We start from the raw sequence: 20507 nt of genomic DNA on the forward strand, positions 1-20507 counted from the left end.
TAGTGAACATTATACATATGCTCTCATTTTTATTACCATCTAAACTATTTCTTATTTCACCAAGAACTAAAAGTTTTACATTTCTGTAGGAAATGTTTACTGTTACAAGCTTTCAATATACTTTGTCTACTCATAGCTATAATATTCTAATCACTTGCAGTGGTAAAACAAGTAAAACTACAAGAGTCAGAGCAATAGCCTGCAAATGTTTACTTGAAATAACTTGCCCACTATTTACTCTGCAAACAATATGTAGTGGTAGATAACTCAGTTCTGGTACACTGACAACCATCATTTAGCAGGAATTAAAGAACCTAGCACAGACAGAAACTGAAGTACACAAGGACAAATAAACTTGCTAAATCTCACTTATTACTAGGCTTAATATATTTGCATGTGCATGCCACTTCCACAGAATAAGATCTGCAATTCTTCAAACAGTCTTTACTAATTTGTTTCTTACAGGCTTATCCTGGGCAGATCATCAAGCAGCTTTACATACAGTATTCTCTCCTTATAAACTTTCAAGAACAAGACCGTCTGTTCAAAATGTCCTCCCTAAAATGACTGAGATAGGATGCAGAACAGATGGCATAGGAAGGCTTCCACTACAGAATCTGTACTAGTAGTATCTAAAATGTATTTGAAAAAAAAAACCTTATTTTAAAGGTAGATAAGGCCTCTTGTAAGAAGGATAGTATAAAATTACTCCCATCTGATAAAGTAACTCAAAATAAGCTATGCTTACAAACAAGTTAACTTGCACACATTGCTTTTTCTCATTCAGTTATCTTGTCTAAAGTTTATTATCTCTATAAACTTTCTATTAAAAAATTCTTGCTGTTTTCATTACTTATATCAATTTTCTTATCCATTTAAATCAAACTGCAAGGATACTACTTTTACATTAGCTTAAGCCAAGCATCCCTTCAACAAAACAGGAGAGAAAATTACCTTTTGGCACCACATTTTCCTTTCTGAACTTCGCCTCTTTCTGCTGACTTTCATAGTATCATAGAATTATAGAACAGTTAGGGTTGGAAAGGCCCTTAAGATCAAGTTCCAACCCCCCCGCCATGGGCAGTGACACCTCACGCTAAACCGTATCACCCAAGGCTTTGTCCAACCTGGTCTTCAACACTGCCAGGGATGAAGCATTCACAACCTCCCTGGGCAACCTATCCCAGTGCCTCACCACCCTAACAAGAAAGAATTTCCTCCTTATATCCAATTTAAACGTCCCCTGTTTAAGCACTCTACTGCATCTCTGCTACCAACTCCATTTGACTGATGCAAAATCTCCATGAGCTGCTCTCCATTTGCTTTCCACACTGGCACAAATGTCACCGTGATGTGGACTCACTCATCTCTTTCCATTCTGTTCAAAATTCAGCTTCCATTGCTGTGCCTATAATACAAAACTTCACCCTACTCACTGCACCAGCCCTCCCTCCTCCTTTCTAACTGTCCATAACATCATACTTTGATTTTAACAACTGCAGTAGTTCCTACAACTATTTGTAATAGCTGCACAAAACTAACCATGATAGCGTCTCTTCCTTTCTGTATTTTGTGCAAGCTATGAGTACAGCTACTTGTTTCCTCAACTCCTAGTTCTTTAGGTATTCTATTCTAATCATGCATTCAAACCAACATACATTCTTATTGCACTAAAAAGTAATAAAACTATTCTAACATTAAATTTGTCAGAATACTTGCTCAATATAAATGACCTTTTGAACACAACCATATAAATTAACAGCAATCCATAATTAAAAAGAAAAAAGGGCTAAGTTAGCAAGATTATTTGTTACTTTATATCAAATTACTATCAGAAAACAGCAACCTACGAAGTACAAGAATGGCCTCTTCTACAAATCTGTCATTATTACCAGTGCTGACAGTACCAGTATTTTAACAGAGTGAACTAAAGACTATTAAATCAAAAAGTACTGCCTGATGAAATATGTGCTTTGAAGTGAACAAGCAATCACATACTGCCATGCAACAGCAATCTAGTTATGCTAAGAGATAAACCACAAATGAAATGGCAAAAATAAACTCACCATTAGTCAGTCTATCAAAAAGAAAAATATCAAAATTCCAATTTCCAACCTTCTCCAGCATACACTGAAAGAAAACACAAAAGCTGTCACTTTTTTCCTCAACATATGCCTATCTTCCTGTAACCCAGAGGAGTAGTTAAGATTTCAGAGACAGATGCAAGTCTTATGATTTCTACATACAAAAAATAGTACTGAAAGAATAAAATTGTCTAATAACTGAAAAACTTCAAAACGTATGTTATGAGTTTAAAAGCTGAAGAAACCTGACAGAACTGGTTGGTGATTTTCCCTTCATCCTTCAGTCAATTTCTTAAAATAAATGAGACACCATTTAAAACTTGGTTAAAACCAGAGACAGTATGACAGAATGACTATGTATTCAGATTTTTTCCACTTCAATTTTTGCAGTGAGCTAGGGAATTATTCTATGTGTAGTCATTCACCTGATTTTCCCTCTTTCCCTTGTTGTTTGTAGAAGTTATATATATATATATATATATATATATATGCTTTACCAAACATATGAGCTAAACTTTTACCTTCTTTTTCAACAAAATGGCTTTTGGCATTCTACCGCACCGAACTAGCACTTCACAGCTGCTCCCACATGAACTGCTCTTCCAACAAGAAGGATGAGGAACAGCAAGGAGACAACAGTACAAGAGGCCTCACACCAGACTTCAGCAGTCACAGTCTTTGTCTCCCCTACCGCTATCAGAAATACCTGTCTGGCACGTTTTACAACAGCTACATGCCCTCTCCTCATTAGATTGTTTTGTGATCCAATTATACGTTCTAGCTTTTCTCCATCAGCCATTAAAATCCTGCTACCAGAAGAAACATGAGCATTAACAAGATCTTTCTACTATTAAATTACATGCATGTTTTTTTAAATCCATCCTCCAGCTTATCAGATTCTTTCTATGCTGCAGCCTGGTCATAGTCAACATGGATACATTCACTGTATTGTAAGCATATAGCTTCTCTGTGTCAAGACGACACAAAAAGCTTTACATTCATCAGAGAGATGACAGCCTTTGGGATCTCGAATAACCTGAAAAACTTTTGCTGCTCACTCCCATTCAGCACTATCCATCTTCTGTCCCCCGTACACCAGACTTTCATACAACCAGATGGTCTCTTAATACCACCCATCTTCCGAGTACCTGCCTTTACTACAGTACAGCCGTATTATGGCTATCACACCTTCCTAGAATTGCCTACTAAAGAAGTCAGTTTGGCGTAATAATCTTCTGATAAATCCATTTACTGTGTTTTATTGAGTTTTCACTAGTAGGTAGTCGCTTTTCCAGATGTTCACTACAGAGGTTAGACTGAAAATGAAAATGGGGCAGTGACTGGGGGGGGAAGGGGGAGGGGAGTTGTACAAATTGACCCATTAGATTTCTTAAATACAGATACATTTTCCTGTCTTCAGTTTATCTTCAATTACTAAAGGACATTCTACATTCACTATTTTCATATAAACAAACAAATCTATAGCACACTAGCCATGCAAGCTCTAAAATTATCCTAGTAAACTTGTGGATGTTAAAGGAGTTTGTTAGAAAACATTAGAAAATTTTGGCTGGACTTTATTAAGATGTATACAAATATATACATATACAAATAAAAATACACATATATAAAAATGCACATGCCTAAAGTGTATATTTGCTTGCACTTTTAACATGAAATGTAGTTACATACTAGCAAACACTTTAAAAGACATACTTAACAAATAAAAATCAAGCAACCAACCTTTGCTTGTCCATTATAATCATCATCTAAAATGTTTGAAGAATTTGGAACAGTGATACCACGGAAAAAACGGGAAGATCTCAGGTATCGCTGGAAACTAAGCAACCTTCTCACATTTCTCGCAGACACAGACACCTCGATTTCAGAATTTGCTACAAAAAACAAGAACATAAATACTCTCTCTAAAAAACCTTTACCAAAAAGACGACTGTTGAGGGAAGTTTGGTACAACAAAGGCAAAGCAATGTTTGTGTGTGTAGAACATTTCAGCCACAAATACAGGTGTTTTCATTAACAGTAAATACAGAGAAAATCTTTTCTGTGAAGAAAAAGAAATATTTGTATCACAGCTGAAGCTTTTAAGTAACTCTGCTATTGAAAGGACAGCAATACTATAGAAGTTAAGACACAGAGTACTAAAAACCTGCTTTTTGGAGAACTGTTCTCAGGTATACACATCCAATCACTGTCCCTAGCGAATCACATAAGATACTTACACCAGGAAAAGCACATCAGTAATTGCATTGATATAGGAGTTATGAGTAGGTTTTGAGTACATACAAATAACTTTTAACACAGGTTTTAAAGCTCAGAAATTCTAACTTTAGTGGCAAAGCTTTAAATACATTCAAGAGACTTCGGTGCATTTGCAGACAAACATTCAGAATCTCTTTTCTGCCAGACAAGTACCACATTTACCTTCACAGCATATGTTAATTCCCTTTCCCAGGACAGTGACAACACTACAGAAAACTGGTTTAGCCTGTTTTCAAAGATTACTGCAAATATTGTGCTTTACTCTCATTACTGGTTTATTCAAATGACTGATGCTAGCTTACATTCAATTCCATTTGATACACTTGAAGCGTTTTAAAAACCTAAAGATCAAACTACACATAGCCAGTTTATCTGCCATAGGCCAGGTATTTTCATTCTGAAATGCGTAACACCAAGCTTAATCTTTACTTTCTTCTCAGCAGTACCCCAAACAGCAGTTTTATATAACCAGCAGTCAATGATTTTGATATTCCCCCATTCTGCCCAAGATCAGTCATATGAAAAAAAAAAAGAAAAAATAAATAAATCTATTAAGCAAGAAAGTCAGTGCAAAGACGCTCGCTTCCAAAAATGCAGATCCTCAATACCAACATGAGCTCACCTCTGCAGTACAGACCTCTTGTCCTTCTAAGAACAAGGCATATTAGAAATTGTGGAAGTAAGCAGTTACAATTTTTGCTCTTTTAGTCTAAAATATTTTACTGGGAAAGATGTGGTCTTATTAACAACATCAGCTAAAAAAACTCAGTGATTTCCAGTGAAAGAAGTTTAATTGTACAGAAGATAAACTTTTATCCACATAAATTCTATCCATGTTGAAGTTCTAATGTATTTTCTGTTCACCGTTGGCTCATTAATATATTTATTTCCAATCTACGCTAATAAAGTACCTCTGAACAGAACTGACAATTATACTAACACAGAATATCTAATAAAACACAGGAGCATTTCACAGTCTCGGCTAACAGAGATTAAACTGACAAAACTGGAATATTCCTTCAGATGTGGCTTAAACACTCCATACGAAGATGGAAACTTCAGTATCTTGATCAGTTATCTAAGGAGGTACACTCCATATGATAAAGGCTGCTTATAAAGCAACATCCGTGATTGCAGCATGCAAATAGATTCTGCCACACTTCATTACTCTACTAATATTTCTGACCACATCCATTAACATGAGGTTACAGTCTGGGCACTGCTACCCTGCAGAACAGAAAAGCAGGGAGCAATACAGCTGCTCTTGTTAATGCAGCGCAGGCTTCAAGTAAAAGGTTTTACCCCTTCAGTTTTGATCCAGTCCCTTAAAACCGCATTTGAGAACAGAAGTCGTTAAGTTGGAAATAAAATCATATTGAATAGGTACATTTAGGTCATAAAATGATCTAAAATGTCCAGTCACATAGAAAATCCAGGAATTTCACTAAATCTCAGTAAAATAATCATTGAAGTAGGAGAAATCAGCACTTTTCTAGAAGTGCAAACAGTTTTCTTGATCATAAGTACTCTTTTACAGATCTATAGTTAACAAACACCTGCTTTTGTTGTCATGCTACAAAAAAGTCTGTCACAGACACCACCTGTTAATCTTTGGCAGAACATGCCTGCACTCCACCTGTATTTGTGTTCATAAAAGAGCACTGCTCCAGCTGATGTAATTCAAACAAGCTAAAAAGCCTGTTGTATTCCAGCCTTCCTGGTAGCAATGCTGCTGTTACAGAACTGCAGAACAGCTGACACAGGAAAGGATCTCTGGAAATCATCTCTGCCACTTAGACCACACTGCCCAGGACCATGTCCAGGTGGCTTTTGAGTATCTTCAAGGATGGAGACACCACAACATCGCAGGGAAAGTTGTGCCAGTGCTTGGTCACCCTCACAGTGGAAGCGGGTTTCCTCATGCTCAGAGGGAACCTCCCATGGTTCAGTTTGTGCCCATTGCCTCTGGGCTGGCCACTTGGCACAGTGAAAAAAGCCTGTCTCCATCCTCTTTGCACCCTCCCTTCAGGTATTTACATAAATTTATGAGATCCCCCCTGGGCCTTCTCATCTCTAGGCTGATTAGTCTGTTCTTTCAGACCCTCCTAATCAGCCCCTTAATCATCTTCCTGACCCTTCATCAGACTCTCTCCACTATGTCCACGTCTCTTTTGTGTACGGTAGAGCCCAGTCCTGGACACAGCACTGCAGGTGTGACCTCCCCAGTGCTGAATAAAGGGGCTGGATCACCTGCTTCTACAGCTGGAAGTACTCCTTCTCATGTAGCCGACGACACCATTTGCTTTCTTTGCAGCAAGGACACATCCCTGAATTTGGTGCCCACCAGGACCCCCAGGTCCTTCTCTGCCATGCTGCTTTCCTGCTGGTCAGCCCCCAGCCTGTGGTGATGCTGGGGGATTGTTCCTCCCCAGAATCACGGCTTTGCCCTTCCCTTTGAACTACTATTCATTCCACATGTTGAACCCAAGTTAGATAAGAACAGCTTGACCTTATCACTTAGACCTGCAATGATTACACTAACTTCCAAATGAGAAAATACATTTTGAGCCTTGCCAGCCCTCTGCAGTTCCAGAACAGCTAATTCAGAGGGACTATGCCAACCCTGAAAGTAAATTGCTCTCTCTTCAACAGCTAAACGTTTTCCACAGGACAATTAAGAACAGGCAAGTCAGATGTGGAGGTTTGACAGGTAATTAATGTAAAAGGGAGGCTGAAAAAGAAAATAGCTAGCTTTCAGGGAAGGGGGAGTGGGGAAGAGGGGAAAAAAAAACCCACATAGATTCTTCACCTGCAGGAATAGTGATAACATCTATGCATGCAGTTTCCTTTTCCTCAGAGATAAATTACGAAGGATACAAAAGTCAGCCCCTTTGTGGTTCTGGCAGACCAGCAAAGGCAAGTTAGCAGGAAGGACTGGTAAACTGAATGATACAGTTGTGTGATGGAAACTTGGCATTTCCCTCCTGGTACAAGCAGAAAATTCATTTATATGCATGATTAATATGAGAATGTCAACCTACCCTCTTTCTATCACGAGTCACGAAACGAGATGCTAATTTCAGAGGCTAATTTCAGAGGCCCTACCAAAGCAAGGTTCAGTAATGTATTTATAATAGAAAGAAGGTGGTGAAGAATGAAGAATGCATTACATTTGCACAAGAAAAAGCATGCTGCAACACCATCCCTCCCCCCCAGCCCAAACGTTATTTTATTTGGAGCTTTCAACGTGCTAAATAGCTTTCTAAAATCCAATAGTGACCATTTACTCCTAAGAAATAAGGACAGTTTAAGGACAAACTAGAATGAGAAAAATAAACATACATGACATTTACAGCCTTGAGAACTGAAACAGAATGAAAGGAAAGTCAGGATATGGGGCTTGTTAAAAAGCATTCACAAGGCCCTTCAATGCAAGAAACCAGATGACAAACTAGGCCTTTGTGCCTATTCAGCAGCAGCTCTCCTATTACATTCTTCTTCCTTTCTCTCTCTTCATGCCCCACTTTCAGTTAGAATATCACCTATTTATTACTCCCTACATTTTTTTATTATTATTAAAATGATTATATTCTTATTTCTAGGTATTTTAAGTGAGATGCTGGTATTACGAAAAAAGTCTCTAAGAAAAAAAAAGCAACAATTCTGTTTACTAGTGTCAGTTATTTTGCTACAGTTATGCATATGCAGCAATAAAATAAAATCATGGAAGTTGCCTTCATGCAACAGATTTCATCTGTATTCCAAGATACTTATTTTAATCTCTTCCCACTCCCAATCTTTTAAGTGCTGTACTTTATGAAAACCTAAAAAAAAAAAAAAATAATAATAATTTTATCACATCTCACAGGAACATTAAATATTTATTTTTCTCATGCTGAAATAAAAATACAAAATAAGACAAGTGACAATCACAAAATCATAATATACCAATATATTTATTCCCTGAATTTTTGCATCTTTCATATTGCAAGGGCAGACAACAGAAGGAAGAATGAGAACTTAACTGTGGTTTAGTTCAACTTTTTATTAATAGAAACCTTAAATTGTAGCAAAAAAGCTTCAACTTTCTTTTAATGTAAAGACTCTGAGCCTCTGATGGGGTCCTGGTTGAAACAGCATAAACAGCATAAAAAATTAAACAGCCATTTATTCTCTGCTACAGCCCAAAAGGTAAACAAGAAATTATTCATTATAAAAATAATTGAATCGTTATTACCACTAGAAGGAACTTACTGAGAATCTCAGGATCACTGTCACTAACAGAAAAAGGAATTAAACATTTGAGAGAATCACAGAATAGCTGGGGTTGGGTGGATCTTTCTTCTGTTTGAACATGAAACCAGAAGTTTAAGGTGCATAGGTCCACCAGAGGAGTTTTTTCCCAAAAATAAAAATCAAGGAAATCTCTCTCATGGAAGTAATCTCTCACAATTTTTCCATGTTCAGACCAACTACACATTTATCATTTTTACACAGCAGATACTATCTCCAAACCTGACATATCTGAAAGATCCACTACTGGTGAATATTTGAAGGAAATACTCAATTTCACATGCCAATTATGACCGTATTTCTAAGGCCTTCCACGATACAAATCATCCTCTATTTATGCATCACCTGAAAGCTTTACCCAGCATTTCACACCACTAGAGGGACCCAGCAGCATTCTAATTTACCATCTATTCCCACCAAACCATGAAGAAATGCAATACAATAGATTTGCACACGTTTAAAAACAAAAATAAAATTACGTTCTGTTATTTAACTCTTTAAGTTTTCCACTCATGATTTGCATTTTAAAGTACTTTTAAGAAATTCAGTACTGAAATCTTATAAAAAACTATGATTTTGTTCGGAAGATACAATTTCGGCAAGGATCTTAACTTATATATAAAGACTACTGGTGTCTTAATTACCTTCCTTAGAACCACTCTGAAGCCCGGCTTAGCTTCACTTTAAGGCACCATATCCCCTCTTCTGCTTAAAATAAAACATTAAGCCAGACTGTTTCATTTTTCACATACCATATACATGTATTTATACATTCATGCTTCTTTTTTCTTCAAATAATGATCACCTGAAAATATGCTGTGGGTTAAAGATTAGTTAAATAAACATGGGTTTGCACGTGTCTTCAGGGGAATCAGAAAAATGTGTTACGTTTCAAGAAGCTCTACTAGCATCACAATTTAAAAAAAAAAAATAAGAATTTTCAACAGATCCTCCCTAATGGATGGCAACGGCTAGGCAGCATCAACACCAAAGATAACTCCTTTCCTGAAGGGTCTTGCAAAATTAAATATTGCGTTAGCAAAGTACAAAGTAACTGAAGGGTAGAATAATTCAGGCTGGAAGGGACAGAAAAGTCTGAAAGTCTTTTGGTGCAATTCTCTGCTCAAAGCAGAGCTAATTTGAAAGAATTACTTGAAGTGCAGCAAATACACTACTTCAGCATGAATTAAATGCTAATTCTCCAGTGGCACCATAAGCCATTACACAGCAGCAGAAGGGTAAAGAAAAACATTGTGAAAAGGTATCTAAAGGGTTCTACTTATAAAGCTCTTGAATTTTGGTTCCTTTCAATATTTCTGTAAACACCTGATGAAGGATACAAAATTAAGTGAATTGAACAATGCCATTCCTGTACTGAACTGTATAACATTTTCCAAGTATCTCAGGACTACAAATTAGTATATACAAGACATATTCTTTCCCTACCAATTTTCTGAATCATAACCCCAGCAATCCTGCAGTTGTGTACTTTTTTTAACCTGAATCCACCCATCAAGCAAAGTAAATCTGCAGCTCACAACATAGCGTGAACTAACAAACCTCAGTGAAGCAAAATATTTAGTAGACTATCACCAAAATACACATATATCCCTTAAAAAAAATGGGTTATGCTGTGTTAATCAATATACTGAGGCTTTTGAACAAGTACACAACATAATGGTGCAACTCTTTTCCCTAAAGGAGGATAATATATTCCAGACCATCACCAAATCCTTTACTCAACGTCCTCTAAGAAAGCACTGTTCTTTGGTACCCTAGAACTCTCCGGTTCTACAGTCAGGGAATGACAGAACCATCAAGTAATCCTTTCTGGCTACCTTTCACCCCAAGAAATAAAAGAATTCAAAAGTAACACATCATGGTTGACAAAAAATTAATACCCCTTAAAAGTTTGTATGACTGTCAACACAAAAATCAAACCAGAGGCAGAGATTAAAACAAACAAATTTTCACATGCTTTGTGCCAAATTGGCCATTTTTTAACCAAAAGAAGCCTTTAAAAATAAGGAACACATTGGAGAGGCTCAAAACAAGAAAAAAAATTGAATGTGACTGTGTCTTCTTCTAAGGTCAAACGTACCTCAGCAATAAAACACTGAGTTGTACCAGCGCAAGATTCCAGAGCACACATGCCTGAAGTTACAGGTAAAAGAACAGTATAGGATAGCAAAAGGAAAATAAATACAATTAAAATAAAATTAATCTGTCCTGCATTCTTAATTGGAAGCTTCTACCCTGAAATCTTCCTTAACCAAGCTCACTTTTTACTTTATCTTCACTGCTTTCCTTTGGTCACAGCTGTATTTAAGACATTTTCTGTGACTCCCCCTTGTGTGACTGGGTTTTCCACACTAAACCAAAGTCAAAATTCCTCCCACATTGAGGGAAACCATCTATTTGAATAATCTGGATTGTGAATAGATGGCAATTTCAGAATCCATCCTTCACAGAAAGGCGGCTTTTAAACAAATCTCATGAGTACAAGCTTTTCACTTCTCAGTGCTGGCATTTTCACAGAGAAACAAATACTTCATTCAACCTACGACCACACAGAAATCTTGCATGGCATTATTCATTATGAAACTAAGCATGCTTCACAGTAGACTGTTGAACAAGACAGACAATTATTCTTAACCAGATTCAGTTAGGTAATTCCTCTATTTTCCTGAATAGAAAAAAGGGGCATTTAACTTCACCTGGACTATGCTCATTTTACCTTAACCTCTACATAGTATTGTCAAAACTGTAATCAGGTGCTGCTACACACAGATTTCCCAACTATTTAAGGCAATCAATTTGGATTTTAACTTGTTTCACCCAAGGAAAGTCTAAATTCATTGTCCAAGGTAAACCTTTTCAAATGATTTGTAAGCAAAAAAAAAATGGAAAGTTTAAAGCAACACTGCAAGATGTAGATGCTGACATCATTTCAAGATCTCAGAGTAGCATGCAAAATGTTCTGTGAACTGTGATTTCCAAGTAAACAGTCTGAAAGTTGTATAACAAAGGTAAACTTTGGAATTTCTTCATGTGTTTGTACTCTTGAAGTCACCTAATCTCTTCCTTTCCCTTATTTGATTAAAAAGCTCCACATACAACTAAGAACCGCTTATCAATGTAGTCTTAAGTTCCAATCACATCATTCTGTCTCTTACATGAAGCACTGTGCTGTAGGCAAGTATCAATTTGATTCAAATTTGGGTAATTCCTAAACATTTACAGAAACATACTGCTTAACTCTAACCCCCATCTTCTAAGATATTTTAACTCACAAATATGACATCTGGTTATCTATGAAACACGAAAGAGCCACACGTTGGCAACATCATAATCTCCTAGAAGCTCATACTGGAGCGGCACAAGAGAATTCTACAAAACTTTTGACAAGATCTTATCTGTTCTGGTACAGACACAACAGGAAAAGCAAGAAGAAAAAAAATGTTTCCTCTCCACAAAACCCAAGTATTTGGTTTTTATCCGGTTCTCCCAGACTATATCCAACAACCCCTTCCTAAAAAGGAAGTTTGAAAGCATTAGATTTGTATCTGTTTAAGACACTTCCCAATATTTTTGCTGTTATCTTAATGATTCACTTCAGCTTCACTTTATTAATTTTGGCTTCACGTCCTCACTAAAATATACTGCATAAAGCACTGAGCACGTTTACTGATCGTTCCGGTTTTTCAGATGAAACAGTGAGTGATTAGGGCACATCACATATTCTTTTGCTTGTTTGTGCTAGGCAAACATAATCAAACTTTCTAAAGCTTATGTGTGTGTATGTATATATACACACAGACAGATGCATATAAAAACCAACAGACTTTATTGACAACCTTTCAACAGCAAGAAAACAAACCCTGGTTTGCTAGCACTGAAAAAGGAAATATTTTATGATGTCATTTACCAGTTCCTCTACCAAAGATTTCGGTTTGCATTAGCTTTTACCAACATACCCTGTCTATGCTGCAGACTGAATTACTATCTGTGATGTTAACAGTCATCTATTTGTAAACCAGCAGAAAGCAAAAACAGTTATAACCACTGCAATCACTTCTTCGGTAACTTCACCGAAAACCAAGCAGCACATGCTGAGTTGCTAGACAGTAAACTGCCGAACTCCTTCCTTGTTACCTGACAAGTGACAAAGTAGATCCAGTGCCCTATATTCGAATCAATATTAAAGTGTATGCAATTTACTGTGCAACTATGAAATACGTATATCCACTGAACAAAACCAGACCATTATATTTAAGGTAAAAAAATTACTTCTGAGGAAGAAAGTTTTGTGACTGCTCTTTCCCATCCAGAAATGATGGCTTTTGGCCACTAACATGAGTTTACACTCATGGTCCCACACAGACATAATCAACAGACCATAGTAACAGAAAAAACTACCACTTGATGATGTCCTGATGCTAATCAACAGACCAACATGAAAAATGCAATCCTGACTTTCCCCATGCATTGGGAAGCAGTCTTGTTGAAACAAAAAAATTGTTTACTCCTCCTGGCTACTTCCTGCAATCAGCTATAAAAATGTGACTTTTGGAATAACAGATAATATAGTAGAAAAACTATCACACAGAAGTCTAATCATCTGTGCATTCTGCATTTAATAACCCTCAGATATGACTCCCATACCTTCTTTAGTAACAAAGACACTTTCCCAACAATGATTTTGAAATCTAAGAAAGATTTAAAGATTTTTGAAAGAAGTTACTATTGAGATTACTTTAGTCAATTTAGAAACTTGAATATTCATGTGTCAATTACAGAACTCTGGCATGAAGTTGCAGACACTGGGCGTGCAATCCTTAAGAAGAAACAGAAGTGTCTTTAAGAACTAAATGCTAACAAACTTTATTTTGGTAACGCTAGTTGAAGGGGCAAGTTAAAAAATCATGCTACGAAACACAAGTGACCGCTAAAAGAAACCAAAACAAAACATCAGCAGCTTCCTGAAAATAGAATAATGTATTTAGAATTCAGTACTCTCCAAACATACTAATTAGACATTGGGTTAAGAGCCTATTAATGAAATACTAGAAAAAGAGAACAGGTCAGCAGATTATTATGCTGGACTTCCTGAAAGACCTTTAACTTCTTCACAAAACATCACTGACAAAAAAAGGAAAATAATGCTTAACAATAAAAGTTAGCTAAGCAAAATACAAAATGGCAATAATGCTTCAACACTGTGAATGACAGCCAGCATGTAAGTCACCTGCAAAACAGGTAAGCAACGATCAGTGCAAATTATTTAGAACTACAAAGTAAAAGTCACAGAAGAAAGTTACAGTGAAACTTTACAAACACCATGAAGGAAGCACATCCATACATTATTTATGTTCAGAACACACGTGTGGTGGAGGGGGGGGAAAAAGAAAAAGCCAACACTCAGATGGTTTAGTCTGCTTCAGCTGCAGAACAGACCCTCTTCAGTCCAGTTTTGCCCCAAGCAAAGAAGTGTGGGCTGGCTCAACTGGCTCCTCTCACATGCTGCCTATTACTCATATGGGTGAACATTTTTCAGCCATGTAGCCCTATGTGGCAAAATCCTTCTGGAGTTCCAGGGGGAGGGTAGAGAGAATATCCTAAAAATGAGGTCAAATCCGATTCCCGCAATCTCTCTCTACCTGCAGTCTGATAGTATGATATGAAACACCTTTTGCTTTAAACAAGTAAGGAGACAATAATCAGGGCTCAATCTGCAGGGCAGAGAAAAAGAAAACATTTTACTGATAAAAAAAATAAATCTGCAAATGCATAGTCTAGTGATACAGTGAGAGTTGGGGCTGAATTCCTTGCCAGCTTCGAAGGAAACTCCATGATGCAGCAGTAGCCTGAAGTCAAACAGCAAGACTGAAACAGCTCACAATCATGAAGTACAAGAAACTCCAACTATAACATGGCAACTCTGAAAATTGCCACAGCAGCTGACTCCAGAGGAAGTTACAGCCAAAGAATTTTTTGGGCCTCCTAGAAACATTCTTCACTGTCATCAGACACCACAGTTGATGTTGCTAAAAGTTGGTGAGGGCCTGAACAAGTAGGGGCAAGAAGAAAGGGTGTGAAAATCCTCTTCCTGATCAGTCATGATCTGCCTGATATACAATCATCAGGATGGGAAGAAACAGTGTAATGAGTACCCACAGAAAGTACACTTAACTTGACAACAGTAGTAATACTATACGTTGACTGACTTAACAAGTAGCTCTTTTAATAATTCTGTTAGTATTTTCCTGTATCAGCATGAAATGCCACATATATATACAAAAGACAGTTAAGCATTCATAACTTGTGTGCTATTTCTACAGATAATTTTTATTATATTCAATAGAATAATCAGGACTTGAGAAGGAATTATTATCTTTATCAAAAAAATTAATAGAGCACTCTTCAAACTTTGTTTTCTCACCTATTTTATGATGCTAACTTTTGAATGAGACAGACTTTAAGAATTTTAAATTTAACTGGTGATCTACTTTTAAAAGTTCATTTAAGATCAGAATATTAATTAGACCAGTTTCTGCCACTCATTTTTATAATAAAGTAATTACAACAACCACACTTGTTACCATGAAGTTTTCCTAATTCTCTCCATTCCATTCAGAATACTTGGAACTGTGTTGATACAATGTTGGTGCAGATAATTTATGACACTTAATAACATTAATATTATTGGCATAATTTAATTAAGATAAATCCCCTACATTTTTGCTGCATATTGGCTTGGTGGTTTCTGAAGCTTTTATATTACACTTCTGACATATTTAGTTATAACAATATAGGTTTAGAGAAAAAAGTGAAATTATCTGAAAATATTCTTCTTGCACCACTTCTGAGAAAAACGTTTCCTAAAACACAATCAAAACAATTTAGCCTCCTGTTTCCTTACCACACTTGAATCTTTATTTAAGACCTATGACAAAAAAAAAATAAAATTAAGTCCTAGCTACAAGTTTGAGTAATGTAATGTTAACTGATTATGATAAGGTCAAAACATTGACACCTACGTTGTGTTTAAAAGTCATCCTGGACTAGACCCTTCTGCTGCTTTATAAAAGCAGGAAAGTATTATTCTTAACCAATTGTGCCTGCCAAGAACTCGGCACACACATCAGTGGCTATAAGTGGCATCAGTGGATATAAGATAATCTCCATTTTCACAGGGATTCAATGAGTTAAAATTGTATTTTTCTAAACCAAAAATTTAGCAGTGAAAATTGTCCTCTTCTATTTTTGGTAATGAAGTTGCATGAAAGATTTTCCTATGTAGTATAAAAAATGGCCTTGCTATATGAGCTGCTAACTTTATTTTTAGAGGCTCAGTATTTGAAATTAATGGAAGCCTTTATTTGTCATTTATCTGCTTTTAAATACTTACAGTGAAAAATACGGAAATCAATGTATGGATGAGAACCTCTTCTCTCTGTTTCAAATCCTGCCCGACTTCTTACTCGCACATCTCCTAGAAACAGGGTCAAGAGTGAAATAAAAGTGTGGAAGAGTGGCAGAGATAAAATGCAAATGAACATAGCCTGGAGGGGTAAAGATTCATGTACTTAATGGAGGAGGGTTATTCAAACAATAGGCCTACTTCAATGCTTTTGTGTTTTAAAAGGTGAAATTCAAAACAAAGTTTGAAGACTTGTTAAACATGCAACTGCATGCTTTCTTGTCAAAAATCTCTCCTGCCTAAGCATACGTTGCCAGAAGCATGTGAGAAGCATTCAGATGAAAGTAGGAACAGCTTGCTACACCAGTATGGTAAAAATGCACCTTAATATGACAGGAAACAAGAACATTAAAAGTTGATTTGTTCCTCAGTAACACACATAAAACGATAACATTTGGTATAATACAAAAAGAGTCAACTTCTAGAATGGTAGCTTTTAGCAAATAAGCTAGTTACACTATGGGTTTATATTACAGAAGAGTATTTTCCCACTAGCATTTACTTACTTGCGCTCAGCTGTTTGAATATTACACAAGAGCCTATTAAAATACCAAAACTCAGTATTAAAATTTTATCAAACTATTTTGCACTGCAATTAGCTTCAACCTAAATCTTTTAGCATGCTAGTTGATTTCTACTTATGCATATTACCAACTGAAAGCTGATCAGTATTCTTTCATTAGGCATTAATGCATACAAATATAAGTAGTTCACCTGGATTAAAAGCTTTCACTTAAAATCCTTTAGCAGTTACAAATTTGAGCAAACCTTTGAGGATCAAATGTAATAATGTTTCTCTCCTCAAATCCTAACAAAAAAAAAGAGAAATGTAATTTAAGATGTGATAACGTTCTGGTTTCAAATTATGAAAACCCTTCTAATGTAGTGTTCTCCTCTCCTCAAACACAGCTTTTTTCATATGACTCAAAACTAAGTATTTAACTCCAGGAACAAAGACTGATTCTGTAAGAATAAAATTAAAATATAGTGATTTAATTTACAGAAACTGGTAACAGCTTGAGAGTGTTTTTCCCTTTTCTGCTCCAACCTGGTAATTTGTAACACCAAAGCAATCAATTAGTCATAAAATAGCTAAAGACACTAACTAATAATCAGTATTATACTTTTAATACTTAACAGGTAACTTTCTAGAGATACATATCTATAAACACTGCCATTATCTATAGTGACACACTTCACGTGAATGTTATCTTGTAAGACACGTTGGAAGGACCACAAAGAGATAAGTAGGCCCATGGCTCCCCAGATGAGTCTGGGTTTATGTATCAGTAAAAACATACCAAATATGTGGTTTTCAGTTACTACTCCTCTGTTTATTTGAAACTGAAAATCTTAACAGAGCTGCTAGGGAAAGTAACCCAATTACTACCTGTAAATATTATTTGTCTGACACTGACAGTGTATTACTTATAGAAGTTTCAAGCATTCATCTGAGCAGAGTGCAAGAGGCTCGTCTTGTTCCAGGCAATACAGAGGCAGCAAGTTGTAGAATTCTTCTGTTAGGCACAAGCAACTGATGAATACTATTTACAAAGTAAATTAATAAAAAGGAAAAAGTGAGGATATTTTGGAAAAGAAGAGGCAAATGCATTAGTAGCTGTGTGTGAAAATACCAGTATACACGGAGGAAAATGCAACTTTCATTACCTTTCACCAATATTTACCTGGGAAACCAGTCATAGCTACAGCTGTCTGAATGAGTTCACCAGTTGAATTAAAAGAGTTTGAGCTAATTTTTTACAGAAAAGATGATGTTTAGTTTTCAGGGCAGTTTTAACATTCCATATTTACTAACCATAAGGTGAACTAGCAAGTAGTTTCAGTCAGTGTAAACTAGATTTTGGTGAACAGTTTACTTGTCCAAAGTGTCAAGAATAGTAAGTTTACAGAAGAATACCTGAAAAGTAACAAGGAATTCTTCAAATAGCAAAACAGGTTCATCTGATAATTGGTATCTTGAAAAATTCTGCTTTGTTCATTTACTACTAGTCTAACAGTGCGGACAGAATAACAGTATCCCCGTTCTCTTGAAATCCCTACAGTGTTGCAGATCTTGAGTAGGAAAACAAGAAAATGTCTACAAGTGAAATGCAGAAGTATAATGAACTACACTGCTTCAAACAGGAGTAAGTAGAACATCTGTTTATAGGACTAGTTAACCAAAATAAATGATACACTAAAAACAAGGTAAAATGTGGCATTTTTTTTTTAATAATAATTTGTATTTATTCTGGAAAAAGATACCACTTTCACAGGACTGGAATTTATCACAGTAAACAAAGTAAAAATTCTTATTAGGCCAAATCAAAGGCATAAAAGCTGTCTCCATTATCACTGTACAGAACTACCGCATTTTTCAAGATTTCAGATAATAAATATGCTTGGAAAAAACTGGTATAAGTGGGATTTGAAGATACCATCTGAAGTTTCTATGTATATCAAAACATAAAAAGTAATAGAACTAAACTAGCTACACAAAAACACATCATGAAATTATGTACTATCAGCAAAGTGAAACTAATCTCTACTACATATGCATAGTTAAGTCCCAAAATATCCAGAAATTCTGGAACATTATTATGCATTCACTGTTCAGTTAATCTGACCTGCAAAGATTGCCAGCCACCCAAATGCACCCACTTCATTGTGCTTGCACACAACATATTTGCATCTATTTGCTTGGGAAATCCTGTACAGGATTTTCTTAACCCTGTGACTCTGAAATGACATAGACATGTTTATCATCATGGGTAACTTTGCAAAAAGGCTGAAGATATTTCAGATTTAAGATTACTTTTATCGGGTAAAAGGATACCGATATATTGTTCCTTCAAACAGCAACAGAATTCCAATCATTATTATAGTCGCTGAAAGATAATTAAAATTCAACAACAGAATTCTAAAACAAAAGAACTTATGAATACTTTTCATTAACCAGACTTTACAAAAAAAAAAAAAAGAAAAAATAAATCAAAGTCACAACTAAATCTTCTGAAATCATCAGGTCACACCATGTGCTTAACAAGTAAACTTCCCGGGAGGGGGCAGAAATGGTAGCAAGCTAATCATTTTAATCCCAAGTGTCTCTTCTTTAGCAATTTTAGCTAGTTTGAGGAGACTCCTGTGTTTCCTTAGGGGAACACATTCAAGTCCAGCATCTTAATGACAGTGGACTTCCAGGAACAATTCTTTTCCTTTGTAAGAGTTTCTGTGAAATCTAAGAATCAAAAAAAAGGTTTGAAAACCATGAAGCCTTCCTTTCAACAACAATCTGATTTTGTGCACAACATGACAAAATAGCTGCTGGCTGAGTACTTCACTAGATTTATTTCTTTTTTCCAGAATAGTTCTAGGTGACCAGGATTGCTTGCATTTTTAAGACAAAGGCCATACAGGCAGAAACTCAGTTGAAGACTGAATAAATACTGGAAGAAGGAATGCAAGAGGAAGGTCTGCAGCTACAACTGAAAACTGAACCGGAATCAGGGCTGTAATAAAACTTACCTTGAGACAGACTGTTTGGTTCCTACCCCTCTCTCAAGATTCCTGCTCACACCGCAAGGACAGCTCTGATACTTACGAGGCAGCTGAAATGCCATAGCTGACATCCCTGTGCATTAGGGTTACACAGCACATAGTTTCTGCTACCCTAATACTCCAGTGCGGCACAGTAACAATGCAGCAGCTGCTTGTGGAGCCAAGGACTTCTAGAGCAGGGGCAGAGATCTCAGAGATCACAGAAGGCAGCTGGGAGCAGAAATTACTTCAAGGTAAACCACCCAAGTCAAAGTCACGAAGTTGTGAAGAGCAGGATTTCCAGAAAGAATAACTAGCTTCAGAGATTAAAGCTCCTATTAAATTTGTTGCAGAAATAGATGACAGGTCAGCCGAGTATGCTAGAACTGAAGCAAAAGGAATATAATGTAACTGCTATCAGAGAAGAGAGCACACCTCCATTACACAGTAGCTTGCCTCCACTGTTTCCCATTCGAAGTGATGAAGACCTCTAAAGGAGGGTAAAATGCTCCAGTTTAAGTTCAGAGGTGCATGTTTCCCAATACAAGTAGTCAGTGCCCCACTCTTTCTACCCCATGAACAACAGCAAAATTTTCAGGCAATATATAACAAGAAGAAAAGGAAACCAGAAAAGGAAGGGAGAGAAAAATCAAGAAAGTATCAAGATTACACAGAAGCACTTACAAGAAATTCTGAGAATTCTTCATAGTTGCTGAGAGAAGCAGCTGAATGAGGCGATGCAGATATATTAGACCTTCCAAGGACTTACAAGAAAAATTCTACAATGCTGCATCTGTATCTATACTTTAAAATAGTAAATAAGCCACTCA

At 36.3% G+C, this 20507-nt stretch overlaps 1 protein-coding gene across 5 annotated transcripts in view; it reads right to left on the reverse strand.

The window, feature by feature from the left end:
- Positions 1 to 20507, reverse strand: part of PDE7A (phosphodiesterase 7A) — a 75539-nt gene that overhangs the window by 12020 nt on the left and 43012 nt on the right. For 2 of the 5 annotated variants that reach the window (XM_061342787.1, XM_061342788.1), the window contains exons 3-5: positions 16069 to 16152; positions 3828 to 3979; positions 2067 to 2130 (exon numbers count right to left, since the gene is read on the reverse strand). In XM_061342787.1, coding sequence (XP_061198771.1) covers positions 2067 to 2130; positions 3828 to 3979; positions 16069 to 16152 — 300 coding nt within the window. Of the gene's footprint in view, positions 1 to 2066; positions 2131 to 3827; positions 3980 to 16068; positions 16153 to 16646; positions 16680 to 20507 lie in introns of all 5 variants that reach the window. The other 3 variants (XM_061342789.1, XM_061342790.1, XM_061342791.1) reach the window with 2 other exon arrangements.

This window comes from Neopsephotus bourkii, unplaced genomic scaffold (assembly GCF_033783945.1).
Source record: "Neopsephotus bourkii isolate Nb327-2 ecotype Australia unplaced genomic scaffold, CSIRO-AGI_Nbou_v1 NB_1820, whole genome shotgun sequence".
NCBI lineage: Eukaryota > Metazoa > Chordata > Aves > Psittaciformes > Psittacidae > Neopsephotus > Neopsephotus bourkii.